The 27,374-nt window shown below is 39.5% G+C and overlaps 1 protein-coding gene across 8 annotated transcripts in view; it reads left to right on the top strand.

Annotated features, from left to right (window-relative positions):
• The window catches only part of VPS13B (vacuolar protein sorting 13 homolog B), a 399,672-nt gene that overhangs the window by 140,844 nt on the left and 231,454 nt on the right, over window positions 1-27,374 (top strand). For all 8 annotated transcript variants that reach the window (XR_014566943.1, XR_014566944.1, XM_083749735.1 and 5 more), the window contains exons 18-19: window positions 5,115-5,249; window positions 7,993-8,166. Coding sequence is in view for 6 of the 8 variants with exons in the window: in XM_083749735.1 (XP_083605861.1) it covers window positions 5,115-5,249; window positions 7,993-8,166 (309 nt within the window). In the remaining 2 variants the exon portion in view is untranslated. The remainder of the gene's footprint in view (window positions 1-5,114; window positions 5,250-7,992; window positions 8,167-27,374) is intronic.

Genomic DNA, 27,374 nt, shown 5'->3' with positions numbered 1-27,374 from the left:
TCTTTTCCTTACCTTCCACACAAGATCATGTGTTTCTGTGGGGGTTGCAGGGGAGGAGTCTTTCCCCCTTTGGGTGGGTATGTATTTAATGCCTTTACATCTGCATACCTTGGGGTTCCCTCTTCTTTATGGGTGGAACAAGTTTGGCTGCAGTGTTGTAGGTACAGTGGTACCTCGGGTTACATACGCTTCAGGTTACAGACGCTTCAGGTTACGGACTCCACTAACCCAGAAATATTACCTTGGGTTAAGAACTTTGCTTCAGGATGAGAACAGAAATTGTGCGGCGGCAGCGCGGCGGCAGGCCCCATTAGCTAAAGTGGTGCTTCAGGTTAAGAACAGTTTCAGGTTAAGAACAAACCTCCAGAATGAATTAAGTTCTTAACCCGAGGTACCACTGTACAGCCAACCTGAATTCAGTATTAGAGGGAGTTTGTTCCTGTTTCCTATTAACTGTAATAACAAAAACACAGCACAGGACTGTGCAGATGAAAGGACCAATACTAGGTAGATAAGGACTCCTTTGGGTCTCAGTGCTCCTGTTCTGCTTCTGTATGACTGCCTATGTAGGTTGCAATCAAAGGCGTAGCTGAGGCATAAAACTCTATCCTTTCCTTATACTCTGAGATATCAAGGACGTATTTTGTTCCATTATTTTTCCCATTTATTTTCTCCTGTATGAGCAATTAGATGGGCATTTGCCCTCATGGGAGGAAAGTAAAGCACTGGACATAGCACTGTAGTGGGAGCAAACCTTTTCCACACCCCCCCCCTTTCTATTGTGTGGTTCACAGACACATCACCACTCTTAAATGAACATCTTACTAGAGCCAGTGTGGTGTAGTGGGTAGAGTGTTGTGCTAGGACCTCAGAGACAAGGGTTCAAATCCCCTCCCAGCCATGCAGCTCATTGTGTGACTTTGAAAAAGAATAAGACAGATTCAGGGAGAACCCCTGTGGCTATTAGTTGTGATAGGTAGAAACAAAAACTCACAGGCAAGTGAGATGAGCTGTTCCCATCATGACTCATTTCTGACCTTACTTGATGCATTTGTTGAGGATAGTACACTACGTCATACTTTTTGATTGACCGAATGTTATTATGATAGAATCCTTTAAAGTATTAGAGATGACAGAGTCAAAGTAAACCTACCCTACCAGCAGGGTATTTTAATAGAGGATTCTGAAAGCTAATTTTGTGTCCTTGCCCTCATCCCTGGGTTTGTATTTCTTTTCTTTGATCCAACTCTTTCTAATTCCTGATAGTGTTCAATTCTCCAAGAAGTCCATAAATAATTATAACTGCTGTAACAGGGTGTGGTGTGTTGTTAGGTATTGCTACCAAATCAGTATTTTTTCCTGTTATTTTTGATTGCAAATTCAGCAATCCACTCTCCACTATAATTATTCATTTTTATAGACCTTCTTTGATCTATTTTCTCTTATATTTTCAGTATCAACATTTTGTTCTCCATTGAATTCATAGGGTGGAATTCAACACTGAGCTATGACAGACGTTATGTTGGTGCAAGCATTTCAGATTGTTAGATGGAATGACATCCACTCCCTCTCCTGCTCCTATGCAGTGTTCTAGGGGATCTCCTGACATCCTCCAGAATCAATTTTGGGGGTTGTAGGAGGAGAGTGAGGAGAAGGAGAGGAGGAAAGCTGTGTTGCTCAAGCTGAAGTTTTTGCATTGATGGGGCTCATTAGATTAATCCCACCAATAATTATTACTATCTAATGGTTTTGTTATGCTAATTCCACTAGGGACTAAAATACATGCCCAGACATCTCAGGGAATCCAGACTTCTATTCAGCAAAGCACTATTATATTATACATACATGTAAGCCAGTTGTGGGATTTTGTCCCCATCTAGGTCAACATTTCTCAATCTTAGCTCCCTAGATGTTGTTGGACTACAACTTCCATCATTCATAGCTAGTATGGCTGGTGGTGAGTGATCATGTGAGTTGTACTTAGGTCCTAAATCAGGCATCCCCAAACTCGGCCCTCCAGATGTTTTGGCACTACAATTCCCATCATCCCTGACCACTGGTCCTGTTAGTTAGGGATGATGGGAGTTGTAGTCCCAAAACATCTGGAGGGCTGAGTTTGGGGATGCCTGTCCTAAATGCTGGGATGGTTAAGATCTGGAGCACAGAGCTGAAGATAGGAAGATGAGGTGCACTTTGTTCTCAGTGTCATATCAAGTCTTATGGGACAAAGTAAGCAACCTCCAATCACTAAGCATATATGTGATTGTAAATGGGAGAATATTCACAAAAGGCAAGGGCAGATTCCTCTTCCATCCTTGAGAACACCAGAAGAGTCACACCCTTTTGATGTCCCTCATACAAATAAATGGTTGCTATTCATTCCAAGTAAAGCCTTGAGCTTGAGGATTCTGGAGCAGTGGAAGCAGCATATGGACATGCTTGACATGGCCCATCCTCCATTGAGAAAAGGGACTTGACTCAGTGGTAGAACACACATGTTCAGCTTGCAGAAGTTCCCAAATGAAGTCCACAGCATCTCCAGAATGGCTTGGAGAAACCTCAGTCTGAAACCGTGGAAGGCTGTCGTCAATCAGTCTAGACAATACTGAACTAAATGAACCAGTGGTCTCACTCAGTATAAGGCAGCTTCCTGTGTGCTTTTTATCCAATCCTTGGGAGGCTTTTGAATTTTTTTGTGTGCAGAGCTTTACACACACACACACACACACTCTCACACTGATGGGCATTTTACTTCTACTTGGTGTTGAAATCAAGTTTTATTCTGGTTACAGCATTTGTATCTTGCTGTTCTACAGAGGAGCTCAAAGAATGTCACATAGTTCTCTCACCTCTCCCAGTTTATCCTACCCTGTGAGGTAGGCAAGGCTGAGAGATAGTGACTGGCCCAAGTTAACTCATGGCCAAGTGGAAATTTTAATCTGGGTCTCTCCGCATGGGCTCTAAATACAGTCGTACTTCAGAACTTGAGCACCTTGGTAAACATATTTTTCCGTTCCTGAACGATCAAAACCTGGAAGTGATCTGGTTTTCGAACTTTTTCGGAAGCCGAACGTCCAACGTGGCTTCCACTTGACTGCAGGAAGCTCCTGCAGCCATTTGGAAGCCACGCCTTGGTTTCTGAATGTTTTGGAAGTCAAATGGACTTCCGGAACGGATTCCATTCCAGTTTCGAGGTACAACTGTTTTAGTTTCCATGATGATGTCCCCTCCACCTCCTGAAACCATTGAATTGCAAACAAAAACTGATCACCTAATTTTATTTTGTCTCTGCTACTGAAATGGGATTTGATTCATAAAAATGGTATCTGTACAGTAGTGCAGCCTTATAACTGCCCCCTTGGGCCTTGTAACAGTGTTTGATTACATTGTCTCATGCTATTTTTCCACAGCAGGGATGGCTCTCTTGAAAAAGCACTGTTCTCATCTTTCGGTATGTGGCCCCATAGCTTTTAAATACCAGCTGGCCACAAGAGTTTATAGTGGAAAGAGGCCCACTCATTTATTATATAGCAATCGGTGCAAACTCACCAGCTTTGGTGTGCATGAATCTGCTACAACACCAATTAAGCAATTGGAAAGATATGGCCTGGTGTGCCATGTGAAATGAAAACCAACATTTGGTATTAGTGGTGTTGACCAAGTAGTAGTTGGTGTGTGTTAATGCAAATGTGTTGCACACTATGCAAATACTGCAGCCTACTTTAGCTAATGTGAGGGGTGTAGGCTTCTCTAACGGGTTTCATCTATGCTCTGCAGTATGCAGCTGTAGACTTTGTATCTAAATTTTAAAAGGCGTACTTTCCGGTTAGAGAATATTTTGTCCAGCATGCAGCTTAACAGAGCAATTATTTTATGTGGTTAATGGATGTTAAGGTGCATCATTTGAATATAACAGTCAGGCATGACGACTTCAAAGGGTCAAGCAGATTTCATTCATTTGGATTTTTGAACGTTATTCAACAACCTTCTTTTGTTTTGTTTTCCTGGTATACACGGAATATGATCTGCACCCCTTATTTCAGACAATGCACAACTTGTGGATCGTATTCAGTGGGTGGATGAGCTACCTGTGCAATCAGTCTCTCTCTGCTACCACTGCAACCTCCTGTACCCCCAAAAAGCGAGTCCAGAGGGTCTGGGAACCCACTGTGCCATGCCATAAGGGGCTGCAGAAAGAAGGGGGCATTGCTCAAGATTGCACAAGCAGAGCTCTGCTGTGTTTGGAATTCCCACTTTTGTACAAGGGAGATTTCCCCTCCTTCCCTGCAACTCACTTTTTCTCACAGGTGCCCAAGCTAACTTTTCCAGATACTGTGAGTTAATGCAGCTTTCCTGAATATTGCCGTTTATGAAATAATAGCAATGGATACAGCCAAATGTAATGTGGGTGGGTGTTCAGTTAGCTTTCCTGTGCAACTGCCAGAGTTGTGCACTCGTGACCTGTTACATCCCCCACCGTTGCAGTTCTAGGTCTCTCTTCAGAAACAGCTGCCAGTAAGTGCTGAGTTGTGCCAAACTGTGTGGTAGCCTCCTTGAGTGTACAAATGGAGACAGAAGAGACCACCAAACTGATTTCCACTTCTGACCTGAAGCAAAGTTTGAACTTTGGTTTCCGTAAAAAGATGACACGTGTAGTTACCTGCTGTGCAACTCAGCTGCAAAAGTTTAATTTTTATTTTGCTACTGAACCAAATGGTTTTAAGTGAAATCTTAGACTTTTTTTTTATAAAAAAACCTCGTTTTAACACTTTGAAATTACAGGATTAAAAAGAGGAGCTAGAGGAGCCTGGCTTGCCTTTATATGACAGTGAAAGCAAAGTTTAATGCATATATGAATATGACCAGCTAATTAATTTAATGCAACGTTCTGTGTTTTTATGTATAATAAAGATCTGTATTCTTATGTAGAAGAGATATTTGTATAGATCTATGCATATAATAATTGTATACTATAAATAAATTATCTTTAGAATCCAAAGAAAAATATTGTAAAGCAGATAATTAAAGTATAATTAAATTTAAATGTCTTGGTGAAAGAATATAAAAATATTTAAATTCAGCAGGCTAGTACATTTGCAGTTTTCTTTTATTAGGTGTGAAATCTAAGAATCCCCTGCCAACTCTTGAGGGCTCAATCCAGAATGTTGAATTGAAGTACTGCAGCACATCATTGGTCAAATGTGCCTCTGGGACCATGGGATCAATAAAAATTTGTGCCAAAGCCCCAGGTATGTGCAGCTGGACCATGTAAAAGTTTATAGCCTGTGTAGGAGAATTGGCCTTGCTTTTTACAAGGAGAGTTACTGAAACAAGAATTTATTCATTGTTCCTATGAATCAGATGTATTTTTAATTTTTTTGTTTTTAGAAACAGGATAGGATGATGTAGCATGGCATCGTCAAAGGTAAAAAATAAGAAACTATGTTAAGGTGTTTTGGTCACTACAGTTTTAAAGGCATTCAAAAGGCAGGTCAAAATCAAGAGTCTGCTTGATAATACTCTGAATGTGAGTGTAGAAATTCTGAATTCTGTATCTCCATAATGATTAAGTTTTTTGGGGGAGAAATGAAACATTATTTCCTCAAATGCCAGACACATGAAGTGCACAACATTTAAACTGTTTTGCATATGAATGTAAGATTTTGCTGAGTATTACCGATATCTAAAATTGGATGGATTCTGTATCTGTGCTTAAATATATTGAATGCTGGTTTTCCTGTGGTTTTTTGGACTAAGAATCACAAAATGTCAGGTAAGAGCTTCCAATTTATGCATCTGGAGAAAATGACAACTAGATAAATATAAGTGTCCTAACAGAATATGATTGTAGTCTTAGAATTAATGATCCATAAATAAGTTTCAGTTAAATAATAGAAAAAATAGGGGCAGGGAATCAATTGCTAAAGCCTATTTTGGATCCAGTTAAGAGAAAACAACATGGCTACTTGAAAGTGTACCACCTGCTATAATTTACTCCTTAGGTAGATTTGCTGCTGCTGGACAAAAAAGGAAAGAAAAAGCCCTGCTTCTGATTTTTCCCTAAGGCCCCTATAAATGAGGCCAGTACTATAATTGCAACCAGAAGGAGTGCAACACCACACAGCAGAAAGATGACAAAAAGGCCAAAGCCAATTTGTGCAAAAGGAGATAATTGAAGTATTAGCTTCAGTCTTTTATGGCAAATCAAGAAAACTGATTTATAGCATATTAACAAATGTTCAGGTAAATTCGCAACAATATAGTTGACTTGTGCACATTTCAACTATTAATCAAGAATAATAATTATTCCTTCAGACTAATAACTTATTATTCACCATTTGTGATCAAAACTAAGTTGCACCCACTGCAAATAATACTACCTTATAAGTCACTGTATTATTAATATAATGCAGACAAAACCAGTATAAATTTTGTGCTTATCTCACCATTTTGATTCATTACACATTAAATAAGGAGCCCTAATTTTGGCAGCTCATTTTCACTTGCTGGCTAGACATGCCAGCCTCCTTTGGCTATTCAATGGCCATAGTAATTCCATATTTAATAAAGAGGATACAACCAGTCTGGCCATCTATTCCCCAGGGATATCCATGCTAAATTATACTTACAGCATCTCTTAAATAAGTGAGGTACAGACAATTCTGTATTAGCAGCCCAAAAAGTGAGTGGTAAAATCTACAAATAATCACTGTTTCATACTGAAAATATATACCAAAGAGAGAACAATGTGTTCAGATTTTATGTCTTTGACCTCAGAGTTTGACCATATTGATAAATCAGATTTATGTCAGAAAATTGAAAAACTGGTTTTAAAATGTTCAGCATTCCTATGTTCTTCCTCAGGACACTGGATATAGAGTAGTTTAGTCATGGAAAAAGCTGTTTTCTTCTAGTTAGTTTATGTTGCCATGGTTACACACCGTGTCAACCCTCACGGTTTGCCGCTTACCACCCAGTTACAATATTGAAATGGCAAAACTGCAAAATCAGCCTAAGTTGGGGAGAACAGTGTTTTCTATGACCTGTCACTGTGAAAGAGCAGTACAACGTCCTCTGAGGAAGGCATTTCAAATGTGTTGGGAATTCAGATACATTTTAAAGCTAATCTTTCAATAAATCTGGAGTCTTTACACTGATTGGCCTTGCCCTTCTCTTATTTTCTGTATTGTTCAGGTATGTAGCTGATCAGGAGAGCAATGTATTGGACAGTCTCTCAGTCCTCTCAAAATATTTTTCTCCTGGTTTTGGGGCAGTTTCTCTAGTTTTTGACAAGTGGATGCGGCAGCCAGCAGCTGTCTTATCCAGTTTGTCCCATATGCAGAAGAAGCATTCATAATAATTATTTGGAGCAAGTGAATATTTTCTCTGTGATCTTTCAAAGAGACATTGCCTTCCACCTTACAAAGTCAGTAAGGCTGAGGTATGTCCAACCTACCACAGCATAGTGGACGGTTGGCAGATTAGTCCTAAGCTTGATTCACTTATCTTTGTCCTTTAGTCTTCATAATAGGGAGGCAGTAACCTCCTCACAAACTTTTGCTCTCTTTCCAAAAATTGATTTTGAGGAGGCTTCTATTATAAGTGAGCATATGTATGACTGGCGCTCATATGTTCAAGTAACACCGAGACGTAAACATTTAAAGATGTTTATTTTATATGTTGAAGCTCTGAAATCTAATGAATTTAATGCTTCCATAGAACATGGAACATAGCCCTGAAATACTTTGAATATACTTAAAATGTTTGCAGGTAAACTACTGATATCATCTTTTAACCTATGCAAATTATTTAATACATTCTGACCGTTTTTAGGAAATGATTAATTACAGATTATTTCTGTCCTTAGTAATAGAAAAGGCAGTGTTATCTGGTTTCTTCAATACAATAAATGTCATTGTGATTATATAGTTCTCTGAGGTTCACTGAACATCTCTTCACCAAACCACAATGTTGTTGTTATAATACACTTAGGAGATGGTGGAAAGGAGAAGCTGATCCCTTTAATTCAAGGCCCATCTGATACCAGAGACTTATACAGCAGCAAATGGCTTAATGAAAGCAGAAAGCCAGAGTCAATCCTTGCTCCAGATTTGTTTGCCTTCACAATTCAGATCCCTCAACATAAAGACTACAGCTACAGTTCTGGTGAGTGCAGAAATTATCAGAAATATTTGTTATGTTATGTTCCTGTATCTAATATAGTATTCAGAAGGATGGTAAATAGTGTTAAGGGAACCGATGGAAGCCAATGGAAACTACATGTTTCTCACATTGTTTGTGAAATACATTGAAAGGCACTGCAATCTCATTAGGAAAGCTGAAATTCAAGCCAGCTATTGGAATCTTCTTGTGTTCTTCTAAGGTATAGTATCTTAACACGGTCCTGGGTTGCTTTGCATATATATTGTCCTTGTGCTACTTTTATTTTTTAAAGGCATATGATTCATGCTTTACTGTAGGGGTTGCCAGCCCATTGTCTGCCAGGTTCCAATGTGCCTTCCAGTCATTTACGAAGCCTGTGAAATGTTTGAATAAATCTCCTTTGAAACCCATAATGCACACGAGTTTCTGTTTCTCCACTGGTTGACCTCTCCTATGCTGACCCCTAAACATGCCCACATTTCATTGGATGCCAGGATTGGGCACCTACCCTCCTTCTTTTCTGAACTGAGTAGGGATACAAAAAGCTTCTATCTGTCAGTGAGCACAGCAGTGGCTGACCTGCAGGTAGGTGCCTTTTTTCCCTTTTACTTTTGTGGCCATTCCCATGCAATTTTGTGTTTCTCTCTCTCTTTCTGCTCTCTTAAATGTGGCAGAAAATCCTGCAACAGCTGTTTTGTGTCTGCTGCCTATGACACGTTCACAAAATTCCAGGTGGACCTACTGGCCCCAAAAGGTTGGCAGCTACTTTAGTGCTATGTGGTCAAACCTGAGCCAAATGTTGAGCTCTCAGGCTGCCCCTTCTTCTCTAATAGATTTCATAGCAAGTCAACTTCAAACCATAGGTCGTAACGATGACTTGTTAAACTAACCAGGATTTCTGGTTCAGACACGACATTAAGAAAGTGATTTGTAACAGTCAGAATAAACTCCACCGAAGTCCTCCTCCCAACTGGGGGGCGGGGGAGGTGAAAGAGGAATGGGGCGCAAGTTAGCTTGATATTTCACTCAGGCTTGCTCAGGCAGCGCTAAACAATGGGTTAGCATAAAATGTGAACACAGTCTAAGTGTTTCTACATTAAATGACTGAAATGTTATTAGGAGCTCTTTAGAATTCTGTGCAAACTAGGTATTTAGCTTTTAGTCTTGCTTTTAGCTGTACACATTTTGAATGTTGTGTGGCAACACTGAGCCATTCCTTGCCGCTTTCCATCATTTTGTTTATTTATTTAACAAAATTTATATACCGCTTGATTGTAATGAAACCTCTAAGCAGTTTACAAGAAAACATACCCGTTTGCAGGATGTCATGGAGACCCTTTAATTGGGCAAGCATGAAAAATGCGGATGGAATCCAAGAATTTTAATTGGCTGAAAAAGGCCAGGCTTTGGTTTTAATTCTCATGCTCAGCATATTTTGTTAGTAATTCAATATATTCTTTAAACATTGAGAGCTGCCTCCAGTTTTTGAAAGAAGCCCCCCCTTTAGATCAGACCAAGATGCATGATGAGAGGAAGTGCTCCCTTGTCATTTCATTTAACCATCTGAAGTGGTTTCAGGATAGTGATATGCACTATACATACTCAGACATAATGCGGCATTTCATATTTGCAAATTAGCCTGATTTGTCCACCTGTTTTCAGAGGGCAAAAGCAATCAGGAAGGTTGTAACAAGTTTTGAATGTGAAGACTCAGAAACTGTTTTACTTGCAGAAAGGATGAGACAGTAAAAGTAATAAATGAGTTGGGAAAGCAGATTGAAATAAACCAAATCAAACCATAAGATACTAAAATGCAAGTTTCTTATTTTTACTTACGTAGTTTGGAAAATTTGTTCACCGCCCGAAGGTGGCTATTGTTCCTAGTTACTGGAGTCCGTTGCTTGGGACTCTCCCAATTGTGCATATACAATGTAATAATAAATCACTTGATTTTGCATTAATATTAAACTCTATGCCATATTTCCTTAGTAATGTTGAAGTTTGATCTTGTTTCCTTTTGTTAATCCTGTAGAAGCCATTCAAAAAACAACACTGTAAATTTGTTTCAAGTATTTGCAATGCAACAGATCGTATTTTTCAAAGCGATAACTTCTTTATCTTTCTTAAAATTTTATGGGAAAATCTAGGCCTTTCTGCATCCTAATAATGTTTGGTGTGGTGGGATATTTCACATATTACCTTTTTTACTTCTCCCCCAAAGTATAAGGAACAAGTCCCATACTGCAATCTGCAGAAACATAAATTATAGCAGCAACAACAACGTTACTTGATACTTCCATACTTTGTAAAGGTTAATTTTGTTCAGTGGGGTTAATTGGAAAGGAAGGGATGGGCATAAAATCCAGGTTTGCTGCCTCACTTTTTTTCCCATTCAGGAGAGGACAAAATGAAGTTGCCCACATTTCTCATTCATAATTCAGGTCCAAGATGCCATCAACTCTAAAAGGGCCTAGACTTGAAACAGTGTTGCTTTAAAAAAATATATATTAGGTAAATACACATGATCAAAATATTTAATTATTAATTAACTGGTGGGCTTTTAAAATGTATAATAAATGCATCAAAACATTGTAGTAATTAAAGACAATTCACATTTATGATTTGGGCATAAAAGCATAAAAATGATACCCATCTATCTTGTTACATTTCCTCTTCTCTCCCTGAGGACTTAACTATGTACTTTATCTGTAATTGTTGCCAGTTTTCTATCACGTTCCCACTGGATTTCTGGTGCAAAAAAAAATCTTATCCTCCTGCTGACAGAGCTTGCTTGAATGATTTCATGCTCTTAGCATTTTTGTTCACGGGAATTAGGAGCAAAATGTAACTGCAGCTGAACATAGCATCTATTTTTGTAATTTTGAAGTTTATATGCCATTATTGGAACTAAATGAAGAGATACAGGTGTTCTCCAGCTCTAGTCTGTTGGGATTTCTTGATGGCCGAAGCTTGAAAAGAAAATGCATGTGTTTTCAGAGTCAAACAGCAGCTGTGAGACAAGGATTTATGCTTTTCTCAGAACTTTGGGATTTCAAAATGTTACATTTAATCACAGGCACAGAAAGAGAGCAAATGTTAAAGATGTTACATCTGAAAGTAGGGATTGATCTCTTTACCATACCAGTCAGTTGTGGGAATAGAGGAACAAAATAGTCTTTAATCTTAATATGAATAATTTCAAAAGTATTATGATAGCTGCCAGTACTCCGTGGTCAAGGTACTTTCACTGGGGCACGGAATAATTTAATCTTTCCCACAGAATTTGATATATTTTCATTACTTTATCTTTGAATGCTTGGTAAGAGTCCTGTAAAGTTTGATGAAGCTAACAGTAATTATTTTAAAGTCTCATTGAATTTAAGTCTCTCTGAAATCAGTTGGACTTAAAAATGTCCTTTTGTAATTTTGAAGAGCAGATTAAAAATAGTTTAAATTCTTACATAGGGTTTGCTTAGGTAAAAATAATATCAAGATGAGTATTTGATAGTTCATTGTCCATAATCTCCATGAGGAATGAGAGCCATCTACAATTTCTAAATTGCTTCTGTCTCTCTTAGGGAGATTTCCAGATGGCACTGTGTAGAAATATATCATAATATTTTGTGTGAAACTAAACAAAACAACAACAACAACAACAACAACAACAAAATGTACATAATATAACAGAATACACTGGCAATAACAGAAAGTTGACGACATAAATGCTAAATAAATGAGTCTGTCTAGAGCAGAGTTTAGGAAAAGAGCCCCATCTGATTATGTCAGTCGCCCAAGGGGAAGTAATCTCTAAGGTACTTGGTGTCCAGGCCATTTCACACTATATAGCACTAGCACCTGATGATAGTAATATATACAGTGCGCACACACACACACACACACACACACACACACTTAACCTTTTTAAAGGCACAACAACATTCCAACAGCAGTCATTGAATTAGTACATGCTTTGCTGTGGTATGTTTCTGAATTAGGGTCTGTGTTTCATAGTTGCTATTAGATACTTTTATGGGTTGAAGAAATTGTTTTTTCTGATGCTATGCAGGTTCTCCTCCTGCCAGATCCTGTGGTGAGGTCATAGTTCTCTATTTATGATGTAATGTTCTGTTCCTATGGAAATTGTGATACAGCAAATTCAGCATTTCAGATTTATAAAGATTAAATAGGAGAAACAGAAGGGATATGAGCAAATGCAGTACTTTAAAAATGAAATCTTGCTGATTTAGAAACAATAGCAGCCATAAGAATTAAATTATAGCTATTCAAAAGGTTTAGCTAATGTAAATAGCTATAATCTCCTTTAAGTTGTTTCTACAAGTGTAAGTGATTTCTTTTGTACTCTGTAAAGGGGCTTTGGATACTTCAGAGAACCTTGTTCAGCCCCAAATCACTTCTGCATCTGCTAGCTTATAAAAATCTGTGACAGTTTTAGGGTTATGAAATGTTGTGATCTAGCTACCTATAGCAAGTGAGAAACAATGCATTTCCTGTGTTGCTCCTGTTGCAATTTCAGATTATGTTAGGGGCATGTTGTTGTTGTTATTTCGTCATTTAGTCGTGTCCGACTCTTCGCGACCCCATGGAACAGAGCACGCCAGGCACTTCTGTCTTCCACTGCCTCCCGCAGTTTCCTCAAACTTATGCTGGTAGCTTTGAGAACACTATCCAACCTTCTCATCCTCTGTTGTCCCCTTCTCCTTGTGCCCTCCATCTTTCCCAACATCAGGGTCTTTTCCAGGGAGTCTTCTCTTCTCATGAGGTGGCCAAAGTATTGGAGCCTCAGCTTCTGGATCTGTCCTTCCAGTGAGCACCCAGGGCTGATTTCCTTAAGAATGGATAAGTTTGATCTTTTTGCAGTCCATGGGACTCTCAAGAGCTTCCGACCATATTTTGCGCTCTCCTCTTTCACCCTCATTAGAAGGTTGTTTTAATTCCTCATCACTTTCTGCCGTCAAGGTTGTGTCACCTGCATATCTGAGGTTGTTGATATTTATTCTGCCAATCTTAATTCCGGCTTGGGATTTATTCAGCCGATGAATTCTGCATATGTTAAATAAACAGGGAGACAATATACAGCATTGTCGTACTCCTTTTCCAATTTTGAACCAATCAGTTGTTCCTGTAGTATCCAGTTCTAACTGTAGCTTCTTGTCCCACCTAGAGATTTCTCAGGAGACAGATGAAGTGATCAGGCACTCCCATTTCTTTAAGAACTTGCCATAGTTTGCTGTGGTCAACACAATCAAAGGCTTTTGCATAGTCAATGAAGCAGAAGTAGATGTTTTTCTGGAACACTTTAGCTTTCTCCATAATCCAGCGCATTTTTGCAATTTGGTCTCTGGTTCCTCTGCCCCTTTGAAATCCAGCTTGCACTTCTGAGAGTTCTCGGTCCACATACTACTTAAGCCTGCCTTGTAGAATTTTAAGCATAACCATGCTAGTGTGTGAAATGAGTGCAATTGTGCAGTAGTTTGAGCATTCTTTGGCACTGCCCTTCTTTGGGATTGGGATGTAGACTGATCTTCTCCAATCCTCTGGCCACTGCTGAGTTTTCCAAACTTGCTGCCATATTGAGTGTAGCACCTTATGTTAGGGGCATATTATAGTGTAAATCCAAAGTTTTCTCCATAGGCACAACTGTTGGTTAATCAGGGAATAGTGGTGGTTTTATAGACAAAGGAAGTTAGTTCCATTCACTACAGTTCTGTGTATGTAGTTCTATGCTTTATGGAATGTACCTGTATTTTTGTGGCTGTTCAATGTAGCGGCTGTAGCCTCAATAATCTGCCAGGACCAGGTCCACTACCCATACACTGAAATGTACAAACCCTTCCCTTGTTGTGCTTTTTATTTATTTGATTTATTTATCAAATTTCTATCCTGCTTCATGATACATAAGGACCCACAGGGCACTTTATATATGAAATAATACAGTGCAATTACACTAAGGCAATTTTTACCATCTCTAACAAATAGCATAGCTCTGAGGTAGCATATCCTCTCCACCTCACCCCACCCCATGCAGCTTTCATTAGGTCATTGAGGCTTTTTCCACTGCTATTTCATTCCCTCAATTGCTGGCAATGGCTGTGTGTTCCTTACTGCCTTCCCCTGTGGACTGCTGGTCTTTTTGCTATCTAAGTGCAGGGAAGGAGAAGTCCAATGCAGCCACTGTGAACTGCAGAATGATGGCAGCTAGAAGTTCCCTTGCCTTTCGGTTTCCTCGTTAGTCCCTTCCTGAAGGATTTCAGGTCCTTTTGCCATTCAAGTGCAGAGGAGAGTTTTAGCTTGTCTCCATGAGCTAGTAGTGGTGACAGGGAGGGAACTACAGTCATACCTTGGTTTTCAGATTCTTTGGGAGTCCAGCATTCTGGTTTCAAAAACCAGAAGTGGTTGTTCCATTTTTCGAATGTTCTTTGGAACTTGAACATCTTCCATGGCTTCCAATTGGCTGCAGGAGCTTCCTGCAGCCAATCAGAAGCTGCGCCTTGGTTCCCAAATGTTTTGGAAGTTGAACGGATTCCATTTGACTTCCAAGGTACCACTGTAGTTTGGACTGGTGGGAAATTTAGGACAGGAGTGGGGAACCTGATAAAATGTTAGCAGTGGTGTCTCCAGTTCTGTGTCTGCTCAGAATGAACTCAGGGAGAATGACCCTCAGGGAGGGAGAGAGTTGGCTATGTTTAGCTTGGAGTAGACTGAGAGGTGATGTGATGGCCATCTTCAAATATCTGAAGGGCTGTCACATGGAAGATGGAGCAAGCTTGTTTTCTCCTGCTCCAGAGTGTCGGACCCGAATCAATGGATTCAAATTATCAGAAAAGAGTTTCCGACTAAACATGTTTGGACCCATGTTTGGTTATAATGAAGGTTCTTACAGCCTTAATGCCAAACCGACTGGGACTGCACAGCTGCTTTTTCTCTAAAATAAAAATGGCCAGGTTGGACTCCTCTTGTGAAGCAAGAGTTCATCCAGCTCAGGCTGTGGAAGTGACAAAGCAGGAGTGAACACTTAACACACTGCTCATTCACAGTAAACTACAATAAGACACAAAGTCTGGCTAATTTTTGCATGTAAACACAGTGGCTGCATTCAGGCATATCATTGTGCTATGACCTAGTGTTAGGATCCAGCCTTAGCAAGCCTTGGTATTGTGGACTCTCCCCTCCACTAGCATGGTTGTGATTAGGAATTCAGAAGCTTTCATTTCCTTTTTCCAATTAATCAGTTTTTGCCATTCTATCTAAACACTAACTCTGAATGGTCTTAATGATAGTTTATTGAAACAAATCAGCTTTTTAAACCTAGGGTTGAAGATGTTGTTGTTGTTTAGTCGTTTAGTCGTGTCCGATTCTTTGTGACCCCATGGGCCAGAGCACGCCAGGCACTCCTGTCTTCCACTGCCTCCTGCAGTTTGGTCAAACTCATGCTAGCTTGTTTTAATAATCTATAGTTAAGACTAACTAAAGTTGGTTTAGGTTTGCATGAAACGTAAAACTTGGTTAGTCAACAGCAGATGTGAAAGCTTCTGCCCGGGTGGGGGGCTTTATGAGCCTTAGACTCATTCCTGTAATGATAAACTCTCATTTATTCTTATGTCCAAATGCAGGTATTGGCACAGTTACTTTTCGGTGTTACTCTCCAGCGCTTGGGTTCTTTTGGCTTTGAATCTCCAGTAAGGCAAAGTAAAATATATGTGAGAGGCAGAAATATTTGAGAGGGAGTTGAGGATGTAGCTGCGTTCAGATTCCCTTGCCTCTTTCTGCTTGTTAATAATTACTGCTAAATGTGGGTATTAATGATTGTTTTAGTACATATTTGTACGTGAACTGGTAACCAAGCAGCTGCATATGAATTGTATGTGTTATAATTTGCCTTCCAGCTGTGATTGTATAATAGATACTTGATTATTTCCAAAGAGAGAACAGGGAAGTCCTCAAGGCTAACTGCTGAGAATATGAAAATTTTATATCCCTCTAACCTAAACATTTTCTAGTCATTGGACGGACGGGGGAAGCCCTCCATTCCACCTCTTTCTCACTCATTTTGAAGACCTCAAAAAGCACATTTAGTGCTGAAGTCCATGCTGGTTATTAATGCTTCTCATTTACTTAAATGGTGAATATTTTGTCAATGTAGCCCAGCAATAATACATTTTTTTTTTATGCTGCTGACTGAAATGTAGTAATTTGTTTGCATGCAACAAGTAATTTAGCACATATTTGGCAACTTTCATACTAATTTTTGATGGTTTATATATTGGCAATATTTGCCGAAGAAAATGGTACTCTTGTTATGTGTTTTGGATTTTTTGGTAATGCATTTTAACATATGAAACTATCAAATAATTTTAAATCTTAAGTCTAAAATTAATAAAGAATTAAAAATAATTTATCTTAATTTCTCCCACTATTAGTAAAATATGGTATAAGGCAAACAGACCCTCCAACAGGGATGGCTAAACACAAATGTTAATGTATTTGGAGTGAAACATCTTTATTAAGTTAATACAAGATGTAGTCGTGCCCTACTTGAATTACTCATTTATAATAGCTGAGCAGCAGCCTGCATGTGGACTTTGAAATCCTGGGAAAATAAGATGCATGCATGCATTCTGAAGTCTTTGCTTTAAACAGCTGGAAAATGTTCCAGTGAGTAGTCAGCTACTAGCTGGTGTCTATTGTTTCTGTCTTCAGGGAGACATGATCAGTTTAATTACTGACTAGCTTCATTATTCCTTAGTCACATTCTGAGTTGTGAACTTGGTCAGTTTATATAACTTCAAGGTTTAATTGGCCGTATTAAATAATTATTCTTCTCCTTTGTCTCTTCTTTGTGACTGTCTACAAACATAAGCAACTCCTTCAGTAACTTGAACTCAATTACAGTTAAGTTTGACAAGTGAGTTGTCATTTTTGACATGTGCAGCCAGGATAATATCCAGAGCCAATGTTTTGGCAGCTACAAAGCCAAATATAAGAGCAAAAAAAGGTTGTTCAATGTTTTTTATTGTACTGTGGCACATAATTTTAATAATGATACAAGTTGAGGAAAATATGTACCTATTCTATATCCAACAGTGTGCTTCGTGGGGTGCAAAATACAATCTTTTCCTCAAAGGGATTTATTTAAGAAAATTGGCCCTAAAGTGGGAAAGCAGAAGAAGGAAAAACAATTCAAAGAAGTTATCCAAATAGTGGTTTGCCAACTGTTTGGTCTTTGCTTCAGAAGCAAATTTTCTACCTCCTTTTGCATCTCCAGAGAGCCAGTGTCATGGAATTTGACTGGAAGTACTCAGGCTGTTCCAAGTCTGTCCATTTCCTTAAGCAAAGCAGAATGAGGATATTTGATTTGTTGTTTTGAGTTGTAGAGCAATTTTGACAATTTTGGGTGTTTTGTGAGGTAGAACAATGTGTTTGGTTCCATGACATACCACAGTGATTTCCATTCCTGATATTTATTATCTATTATTTTTGGCGTTTTCTACCTGAGGGAGAGCCCTGAAGGAAACTGAATGTGATGATTTAGTTTCTCTGTGCTTATTCTTTTTACATCATACCAAATAATTTTAAGGTAAAGGTAAAGGTACCCCTGCCCGTACGGGCCAGTCTTGACAGACTCTAGGGTTGTGCGCCCATCTCACTCTGTAGGCCGGGGGCCAGCGCTGTCCGCAGACACTTCCGGGTCACGAGGCCAGTGTGACAAGCTGCATCTGGCGAGCCAGCGCAGCACACGGAACGCCGTTTACCTTCCCGCTAGTAAGCGGTCCCTATTTATCTACTTGCACCCGGGGGTGCTTTCGAACTGCTAGGTTGGCAGGCGCTGGGACCGAGCAACGGGAGCGCACCCCGCCGCAGGGATTCGAACCGCCGACCTTTCGATCGGCAAGTCCTAGGTGCTGAGGCTTTAACCCACAGCGCCACCCGCGTCCCACCAAATAATTTTACATCATACCAATATAAGCGTTAGAGTTAGAGCTTTATGGATATCATGGTGCACATAGTGGATGCAGAAAGACAGAAGCAACTGTGTTACGTTCAAGGATTTCTAGACAGATAATAAGGATTTTTAGACTTCAGCTGTTCATATGTATTCTGTATTCTCATCTGTTCAAAGTGGGGCTAAAGCTCAATGAATGAGCATCTGCTTATCACACTTAAGGTCCTTCTCACTGTTCTCTAGGCAGCACTAATGGAATTTTTTGTGACTAAGGGTTATCTACAGTGAAGCACTGTGGGAATATTTCATGTGTGCAAGGATATGTTTGTGCAACATAATGTTCTCTCTCTCTTCTTTGCCCGTGTGCCCCCTAATTCTGTTCTAGGGGTTTCCCCAACCATCTGGAGCAGATTTGGGCTGCACATGTAGGGGAGGGGGAGGTTCAGTAGTGCAAAAGGAGATCCTTGCACTAATGGAATTTGTTAGCTGAATAATTTACTTAGAGCTTTTTGAAGTGGTACTGTGATTGTTACTGTATTATCAAACAATTAAGTATGAGTGGTTAGGTCTCTGCTTCAAGAGAGTTATGATATACAATTCAGCATGGGGAAAACAAATAGAAAGGAGAGGGAAATAGAGGAAAGAGTAAGTGGGGAGAGATGTTGCCACTGCATCTCAAGTTTCCGAGGTGCCAACATTAAAAAACAAACACACACCAGTCCTTACTCACATGCTTACAGTTAAATAGATGTGGTACCAAAGGGAAAAGGAACAGTGAGGAAACAGGAAAACAAGCAAATCCAGGAGCTAATTCTTCATAAAGTTTCATACTACAGTGGTGCCTCGCTAGACGAAATTAATCCGTTCCGCGATTCTCTTCGTCTAGCGGTTTTTTCGTCTTGCGAAGCAAGCCCATTGACAACTTAGCGGATTAGTGCTAGAGCTGTCAAGCGGCTTCCAGCGATCAGCTGTTAAGCGGCTTATCAGCAGAACAGCTGATAAGCGGCTTAGCGGCTTAGGAAAAGGGCGAAAAAAGCAAAAAAAAAAACCCGCCGGGGGGCAAGATTTTTTCGTCTTGTGAAGCAACCCCATAGGGAAATTCGTTTTGCGAAGTGCCTCCAAAACAGAAAAACCCTTTCGTCTAGCGGGTTTTTCGTCTTGCGAGGCGTTCGTCTTGCGGGGCACCACTGTACATATAAATATTAAAAGTATTGATGAAAGCTCTTAGTGATGATTAAAAAGGTGCATTTCGAAGCCTTAGATGTGGTTGCAGCAGCTGCTATGGCAGTTCCAGTGTTTGCTCATTGAAGGTCCCGTGGTCAGGAATATATAGTTATTTCAATTAAATGCACTTAGGCTTATTTACATTAGGGTGAGGGCACTGTGATCACCTCAGTTCACTGCCCATTAACTACAGAACACCTTGTATCCAGTTATAGGAATTAAAATGAGGTTATCCAAGGGTACTAAAGGAATTTGTATTCTCAGAGCCTCTGTCTATAATCTTTGAGAATTCTTGAAGAACAGGTAAGGTCCCTACACACTGGAGATGGGCAAAATTTGTCTCCATCTTCAGAAAGGGTAAAAAGGAAGATCCAGGCAACCTACTGACCTGTCAGCTTGATGTCTATATCAGGAAAGGTCCTAAAACCTATAAGAAAACACTTGGTCTGTGACCATTCAGAAAAGAATGCTGTGATTTCTAAGAGCCATATGGGTTTCTCAAAAAAAAGTCTGGCCAGACAAATATCAATTTTTATTTTTTTTGGATAGAATTGCAATCTTGATGGACTAGGGGAATTCTGTGGACATAGTGTATCTTGATTTCAGTAAGGCTTTTGACAAAATCCCCCGTGATACTCTTGTGGAGAAGCTGGTAAAATGTGTTCTGGATGAGGTAACTTTTGGGTGGATTTGTAGCTGGTTGACTTGCCGAACCCAAAGAGTACTCGTTAATGGTTCCTCATCATCCTGGAAAAAGGTATAAGTGCGGTGCTGTAGGGTTCTGTCTTAGGCCCATTGTTGGATGAAGAAGTTGAGGGGGTGCTCATCGAATCTGCAGATGAATATAAGATGAGGGACACCTGGCTTGCCAGGTAAAAAGGATAATGTGAAAAGGATCTAAGGGTTGACCACAAGCCTAACACGAGTCAGCAGTGTGATGCAGCAGCAAAAAAGTTAATGCAATCCTAGGGTGCAGCAACAGAACTATGGTGTCCAAATCAAGGGAAGTAATAGTACCGCTCTATTCTGCCTTGGTCAGATCCCACCTGGACTACTCTGTCTCATCTTCTGGACACCACAGTTTAAGAAGCTTATGGACAACCTGGAATGTGTGTAGAGGAGGGCTACCAAGATGATAGAATCTGGAAACTAAGCCTTATGGGGGTGGGCTGAGGGAATTAGCTGTTTTTAGCTTGGAGAAGTCTGAGAGGTGATATGAGAGCCACCTTTAAATATCTGAAGGGCTGTCACATGGAAGATGGAGCAAGCTTGTTTTCTCCTGCTCCCGAGGGAGTGACCTGAACCAATGGATTGAAATTACAAGAAAGGAGTTTCCTACAAAACATTAGGAATAACTTCCCAATGGTAAGAGGTGTTTGAAAGTGGAATAGGCTACCTTAGAAGGTGGTGCACCATAAACAGGAGTTGGATGGCCATCTGTCATGGATGCTTTAGTTGAGATTCCTGCATTTCAGAGGGGTTGGCCTGGATAATACTTGGGGTCCCTTCCGACTCTTCAGTTCTGCTTCATGACACTTCAAATAGAGGACTGGGTACACAAATGAATGAGTTAGCACAAAAACCAAATTAATGAGCTAGCCACAAAAACCAAACTCCTTTTCTGACTCAGCAGGGGTGGGGGAACCTCAAACACACCAACAGACAAGTATCTGAAGCAGCTCTTTAGCCACCAATCTAACTAAATCATCATAGAGTAACGCCTTATCCTTGTATTTCCCAGTAGTTTCTCTACCCTCACAAGGGATTGTGGCAGCAAACAGTGGGGTAATTCAGGGATGTCCCACTATTCTTGTCTTTTATATGTGGGTTTTAAGGGCCGTTGGACACTGCCTGGGCATGGTAGGTATGCATCTTCTCTAGATGTTAAGCTCTTTTTTCATTATTGGCTGTCACTGAGTAGAGCAAGCTCCTCCATGGAATTTCTATACATAAGAAAGATTATTAAGACCTTTACGAATTTAGAAAAGGCTGCAGGAAAGTGATCAGCATTCCTGCCTAAAATTTCAGAGAATGCAGAAGGGGAAAACAATTTATTGCCAGCAGCTGAACCCCGTTTTCCTCTTGAATTATTCTAGCTGTTTGTTCAAGTAGCACATATACAAGTTGACCCTATAAAATAGCCTACCACAGTGTTAAGGAAATTACTAACAGCCTGATCATATCTAGAGCTTAAAGTGATGTGCACAAAATATACGAAGGAAAGTGGCACATCTGTACAGAGCTTTGTTCCACTTCACTCCCCAAATTGTTTTTATTTCTGCTACAACTATGACAGCATTAGATGGACGGAAATATCCCCAGGCTTTTCTGGAACCAACCAATGGGCAGTGTGTGACCCTTGTTTTGACAGGGACCCCTCTCCATGTTACTGCTAGTTATGGCTGCTGTCTTGGTACAAGGGAAGGGGACAGCTCCCAGTTCACATGGCAGATTTTTAACTCTGCTAAAAATATTAGCATATGCAGCATTCTGTTTTGGGGGAAAATGCTTTTGATGAGCATAATTCAGGGCTTATTTTTAGCCATAACTCACTGGAACTGAGTTCTGGCACCTCTGCGGCATTGTGGCACGTTGGCACATCGCTCAGTGCTGAACGACGGAGGCTGCTGGCGGCACTGCGATAAGTTCAGTGTGGCAGGTGGTGGTGGTGGTGGCGTAAGCAGAGAAGCTTTTTAAGGGGAGATCTCCAAAGCTCAACAGCTTCAGCTGGGTGCTCCCCCAAGTTTCGGCACCTCTTTTTCCAGAAAAAAAGCCCTGGTGCCATTTATATCTCTTCCAAATTTCTGTACGCTAGCGATTACAGAAAACAAACATGCAACTTTGCAAGTAACAGAAAATAATCCAACTTAAAATATGCTCTTAATCGGATACATGAAAAAAATAAGCGTTCAAGACTCAATTGTGTTGAGTGATACATTTTAAAAAGACATTTGCTACTATAAGTTTAATTTACTATTATATTCCATTTGCCATATATGTTCATTTGAATGCACTTAGATCTGATACACATGGTATACCTAATGTTTTGTTTGCTCAAGATCAACATTTAAATATACGTTACCACTTTATAAATTTTAAAATATATAAAAAAGGCTGTATGAGTCCAAGGAGATACTAGTTTCTTTCAATGCGTTTTGCATATCGTAATTGTTTTTGCTAGTAGGTGCAATTCAATCTGAGTTATCTGTAGTGCTCATTATATTTGTTATGCTTTGGATCAAAAGAAAGATAAAACAGATTCAGTTACCAAGCACAGAATGATTTAGGATTTTGTCCGTACGATAGAGGGGAGCTGAAGTTTAGACTTACAGTGAATAATTCTGAGTAGTTTTCTGTGCCATTAGCGGAACAAATTAAACTTTCACTGGTTGACTGCATATACCTAAACAGTGCAGTGTGGGAGGATTATCAGCCAGTTAGTCTTATTGGTTTATTGGCAGCAGAGCAGATTTAAACCAAATTTTCCCATGGCAGAGGTACTGTACTCAAAATTCCAAAAGTTGTACTAAGAAATTTATGAAGTGGTATGAAAGTAAATTACTGAAGAGCCATCAAAGTAAGCATGTTATTAATTGACAATTTATTGACTTCATCCTCAGTGCCAGTTTTTTTTTAAAAAAAGAGGATTAGCTTACAGACTGTGCTTTGAAAGCTGTGTGAGGTCTTCAGTTTAAAATACTTCAGTTAAGCTGTAATTAATTAACTTAATTAAACAAATATTAGTAAAAAAACAAAAACACACTTATTCTTATAGATCTGGAAAAGCAGTAGTCACGAAATCAGCATAAATACCTAATCGAAAGTGTGAATCTGGATCTGGTTAGGATTGAATGCAACACTGGCTATCTTTGATCTTCTGAGAAACTTGGGACTCACTCAAGTGAATCTTTTGCTGACAGCACTTGACTAATTGCCTTAAATTGCATGATACGTAGCCCCCTTGTTGCCTATGGTTAATAATGTATAACTTGTTCAAACTGCTGAGCTTGCAATTTATGTTGGCAAATTGTTGGAACATGTATAGCAGTAAAAATACAAAATCTGCTTTCCCAGCTCAGAGGCTTGTATGACTTCATTGTGGCATGCATTTTGGTAGGCAATAGTCTACTTGGTCGGTAAGACTGAGCTGCCAGCTGAGACTATTACCATGCAATGATAAGCTTCATGTTGTGAAGGAGCAACACCATCTCCACCATACACCATACATCCTCTCTACCATACATCTGAAGTAGCACATTGTGCAGATGCTGCATATGGAGGCTAATATGTGCAGCCACATAGTCAGCATATTAATTTGCTAGGGGAAGGATTGTGCAAATTGGGCAACAACACCTTGAGACCTCTGCATGGTAGGCACATCATATGTGTCAGGTGCCTGCTGAAGAAGAGGGCTGTCATTACCATTTATCCACCACACAAAATTCTGTTGCTACCTTTTAAACATCAAAACTTCACCTATGTCGAAATGAGTTCATTAGATGCAAGTAGCAGTTTTCATAGAAACGTAGAATTCTGGAGTTGGAAGGGATCCCTGCAGTGCAGGAATCTCAACTAAACAATCCATGACAGATGGTCATCCAACCTCTGCTTAAAAACCTCAAAGGAAGGAGAGTCCACCACCTTCTGAGGGAGTCGGTTCCACTGCATACCTGAAGGAGCGTCTCCATCCCCATCGTTCAGCCCGGACACTGAGATCCAGCTCTGAGGGCTTTTTGGTGGTTCCCTCATTGCGGGAAGTGAGGTTACGGGGAACCTGGCAGAGGGCCTTCTCGATAGTCATGCCCACCCTGTGGAACGCCCTCCCATTAGATGTCAAGGAAGCAAACACCAGACTTTTAGAAGACATCTGAAGACAGCCCTGCACAGGGAGGTTTCTAATGTTTGGGTTTTTTATGTGTGTTTTAATATTTTGTTGGAAGCCACCCAGAGTGGCTGAGGCAACCCAGTCAGATTTTCAGCATATAAATAATAAAAATATCATCATCATCATCATTATCATCATAACCACTGTCTGTCAAAGATCTCTTACTGTCAGAAAGTTCTTCCTGTTGTTTAGTTGGAATCTCCTTTCTTGGAACATGAAGCCAGTGCAGAGCAGGAGAAAGCAAGCTTCCTCCATCTTCCTTGCGACTTTTCATAGTTCCAGTACTTAGTTCCTTATTACAGTATAGGTCGGATGTCTCAACATATACTGGCCTGTTATGTATTTTATTAATAGTATTTATAATCCTCCCTTCACTCAAAGGTCCCAGGATAGAAATATGTGCAGTCTAAACCAAGATTAAACAATGAGATCAAAACAGCTTTACACAAAATTCATACTTCAGTTACATATAAAACCAGCAGTACAGTCGTCATCATCATCATCATCAAACACCTCCCCCTCTCCAGAAGTGTGGCCAAAGAGGTATATCTCCACTTTCCACCAAGATCACTTTCAAATGTATTGTAGTGATATGGTGACACCTCCACCAGATCATTATGTGTTTTTCCTTTCTTTTTAATACTCCTCCTTCTTTGGCGATCACTCGTAGCCGAGTAAGTTTGTCTTCCATGAACATGGTCTTAACAGTGTGTCCATAAGTGACTGTGGAGGCCAATTCTATTTCATTTGGGGCTGATGATGATCTCAAGTTCTAGGCAATTTCATATTAATGGGAAATGCATTAAAATGATATGCCTCTTTCTATAACAGCAGACTGCATGAAATAATTGGAGAGGTCATTGCAGTCATTACTTAGGAAAACTATGATAGTGTGGGTTAGGTTTTTCTTTTGGAGTTTTGAGATCAAGAAGTTTTCCAATATATTGCAATAAATAAAAACTAAAAATAGAAGAAATCACTAACTAGACAAAAGTAAAAGAAAGCTGGCAGAGTCTAAATGTATTTAGAAAGAACTGGACTTCTTTTGTTGAGTTTTGTAATAAATAAACTGTTGTATTCAGGGTGGGGTTAGTTTTTAATAAAAATAGATCTTGAAAGATATTTTCAAAATCTATAGTTTTCCAAAATTTCTACATGGCTAGATACAGATACAGATATAGAAGATTATCCACCCAGTTTTCTAATCATCACCAAGCAATTGGGAATGATCCTCATTATCTGTTCTCATTCTCTACCTTCTAGAGTGAAATGTTATGTTGTCAGAAATATTAGGAATGATTAAAGATAATTACTGGTCCCATATTTAGCATTTGAAATCAAATTTGAAGCTCCTTGTAAGTGCTGATCAACTGTGACCGCCGTTTAGCCTGAATTGTGGTTAACATTGTTGCTGGTATAATGTTTAACCATGGTTGAGGCCTTTAGTGGGAATTTGTGCTCCAGAAGATAACCCGTAGAAAAGGAAGTATTATCCCATGCCCTACTCACATGGTGCACTGTGAAGAAAGATGCAGAAATGTCCAGAGAAGCAAAACAAGGGGTTAATTGGTTCTTGGCCTTGTATTTCACTGTATATATGTACAACTTACAGCACAATTCTATATATGTTTATTATATTCAAAAGGAAGTCCCATGGAGTTTACTCCTAAGAAAGTGTACACAGAATTACAGCCTTGGTCTTTCAAGCTGTGTTGAGGTAACAGGTCTTGATCCTTTCAACTTTTATACCAAAGGAAACATTCAGAAGCATAAACTTACTACCTATTTAATTTCAAGGAATTGGATAATTTATAGGATATAGAGATCCAATTTGGTTTCGGAACCAAATATTAAAATGTTCACACTCCTAAGCAGTTTCAATCTTTAGAGACATCGAAGCATGCCTTAAACTTAGAAGCAGATGACCGTGGCTAATTTTTCTGCCTTACAGAACTTTTGAGAAACAAAAATCATCAAAAGGGGAAACAACCCCACCATTTTAAATGGACTACCAAGGTTCTCTTTTGAAGTTACAGAGCAAGTAAAAAATACACTTTTCTCAGTAATTATGTTAAAGAAAGGTTGGTAGGATACAGTTTAAACTGCTTATCAATTCCACTTTCGACAACAAGTTGCTGAAAGCAATTCCTACAGCTTGACTTAATGATTTTCTGATGTTTACAGCACTGTTTTGTTTCAGAGCCTGGGTCGCAGCAAAAAACTTCCCCCTGCTTTTATCTATTAATGAAGCTACTGTGTACTATGTGCCCCTCTCCCTCTTTATGACAGTCTATTCTATCGCACCCACCCTAGATTCATTACTTCACCCCATTAACAATCCGTGCAGAGTCCTCTGCTAGTTTTATGAGGCAAAACCACAAAATGTCAGGTTAAGAAAACCCTCTCCCAAACTTCTCTCATAAAATACTGACACATAATACATTACCTGTCAAGTATCTGTTTACACAGATTCTCACCGAACTCGCAACATGAAGTTTAATATTAGAAAAGGTGGATGATGAATTGTCTACTACTTTTTTTTAAAAAAAAGCCACTGGATGTAAAATATTTGGTAACTTTCTAATCATAATGCTGCAGCGATCCATACTTTAATTAAAGGAAATAAAAAACACGCTCAACACACAGCAGCATGATATGGTCTAGGATTGTGTTATTCAATTTGGATTCCTAGGTAGTGTTGGAATTATCCTTGACCATTGAGATAAGCTGGCTAGAGACGATAGTTGCAGTCCAACAAATCTAGGGACCCAGGGCTGAAGAACACTAGCCTAGGACACTTTATTCAGAAACAGATGTCTTGTAGTAAGATACTTTAATTATCAGCATTATTCTGAGGAAAAACCATCCCAAATGAATTTTCTTTTCTTTTGGAAAGCAGTTTTGCCACACGTAAGTGAGAAGAGAATCGTAAGTCACATATGTACACTTTTAATGGATTGGCTGGATGAAAATATTGATATCCCACCTCTTGGGCCTGAAGAAACATTTGAATGGTTCACAATATAAATGAAAAACAATACTAAGTACACATAAAGGTATACCCTTATATAAGATATAAAACTAAAATGTCTGGTGTTCTGTGTGGCTATGATACATCAAGAGATGCCGAAAGGTTTTTAC

Source organism: Podarcis gaigeae (assembly GCF_964106915.1).
Source record: "Podarcis gaigeae genome assembly, chromosome: 7".
NCBI lineage: Eukaryota > Metazoa > Chordata > Lepidosauria > Squamata > Lacertidae > Podarcis > Podarcis gaigeae.
The sequence above is the reverse complement of the archived record's forward strand: the minus strand, read 5'-3'. Positions and strand labels throughout refer to the sequence as shown.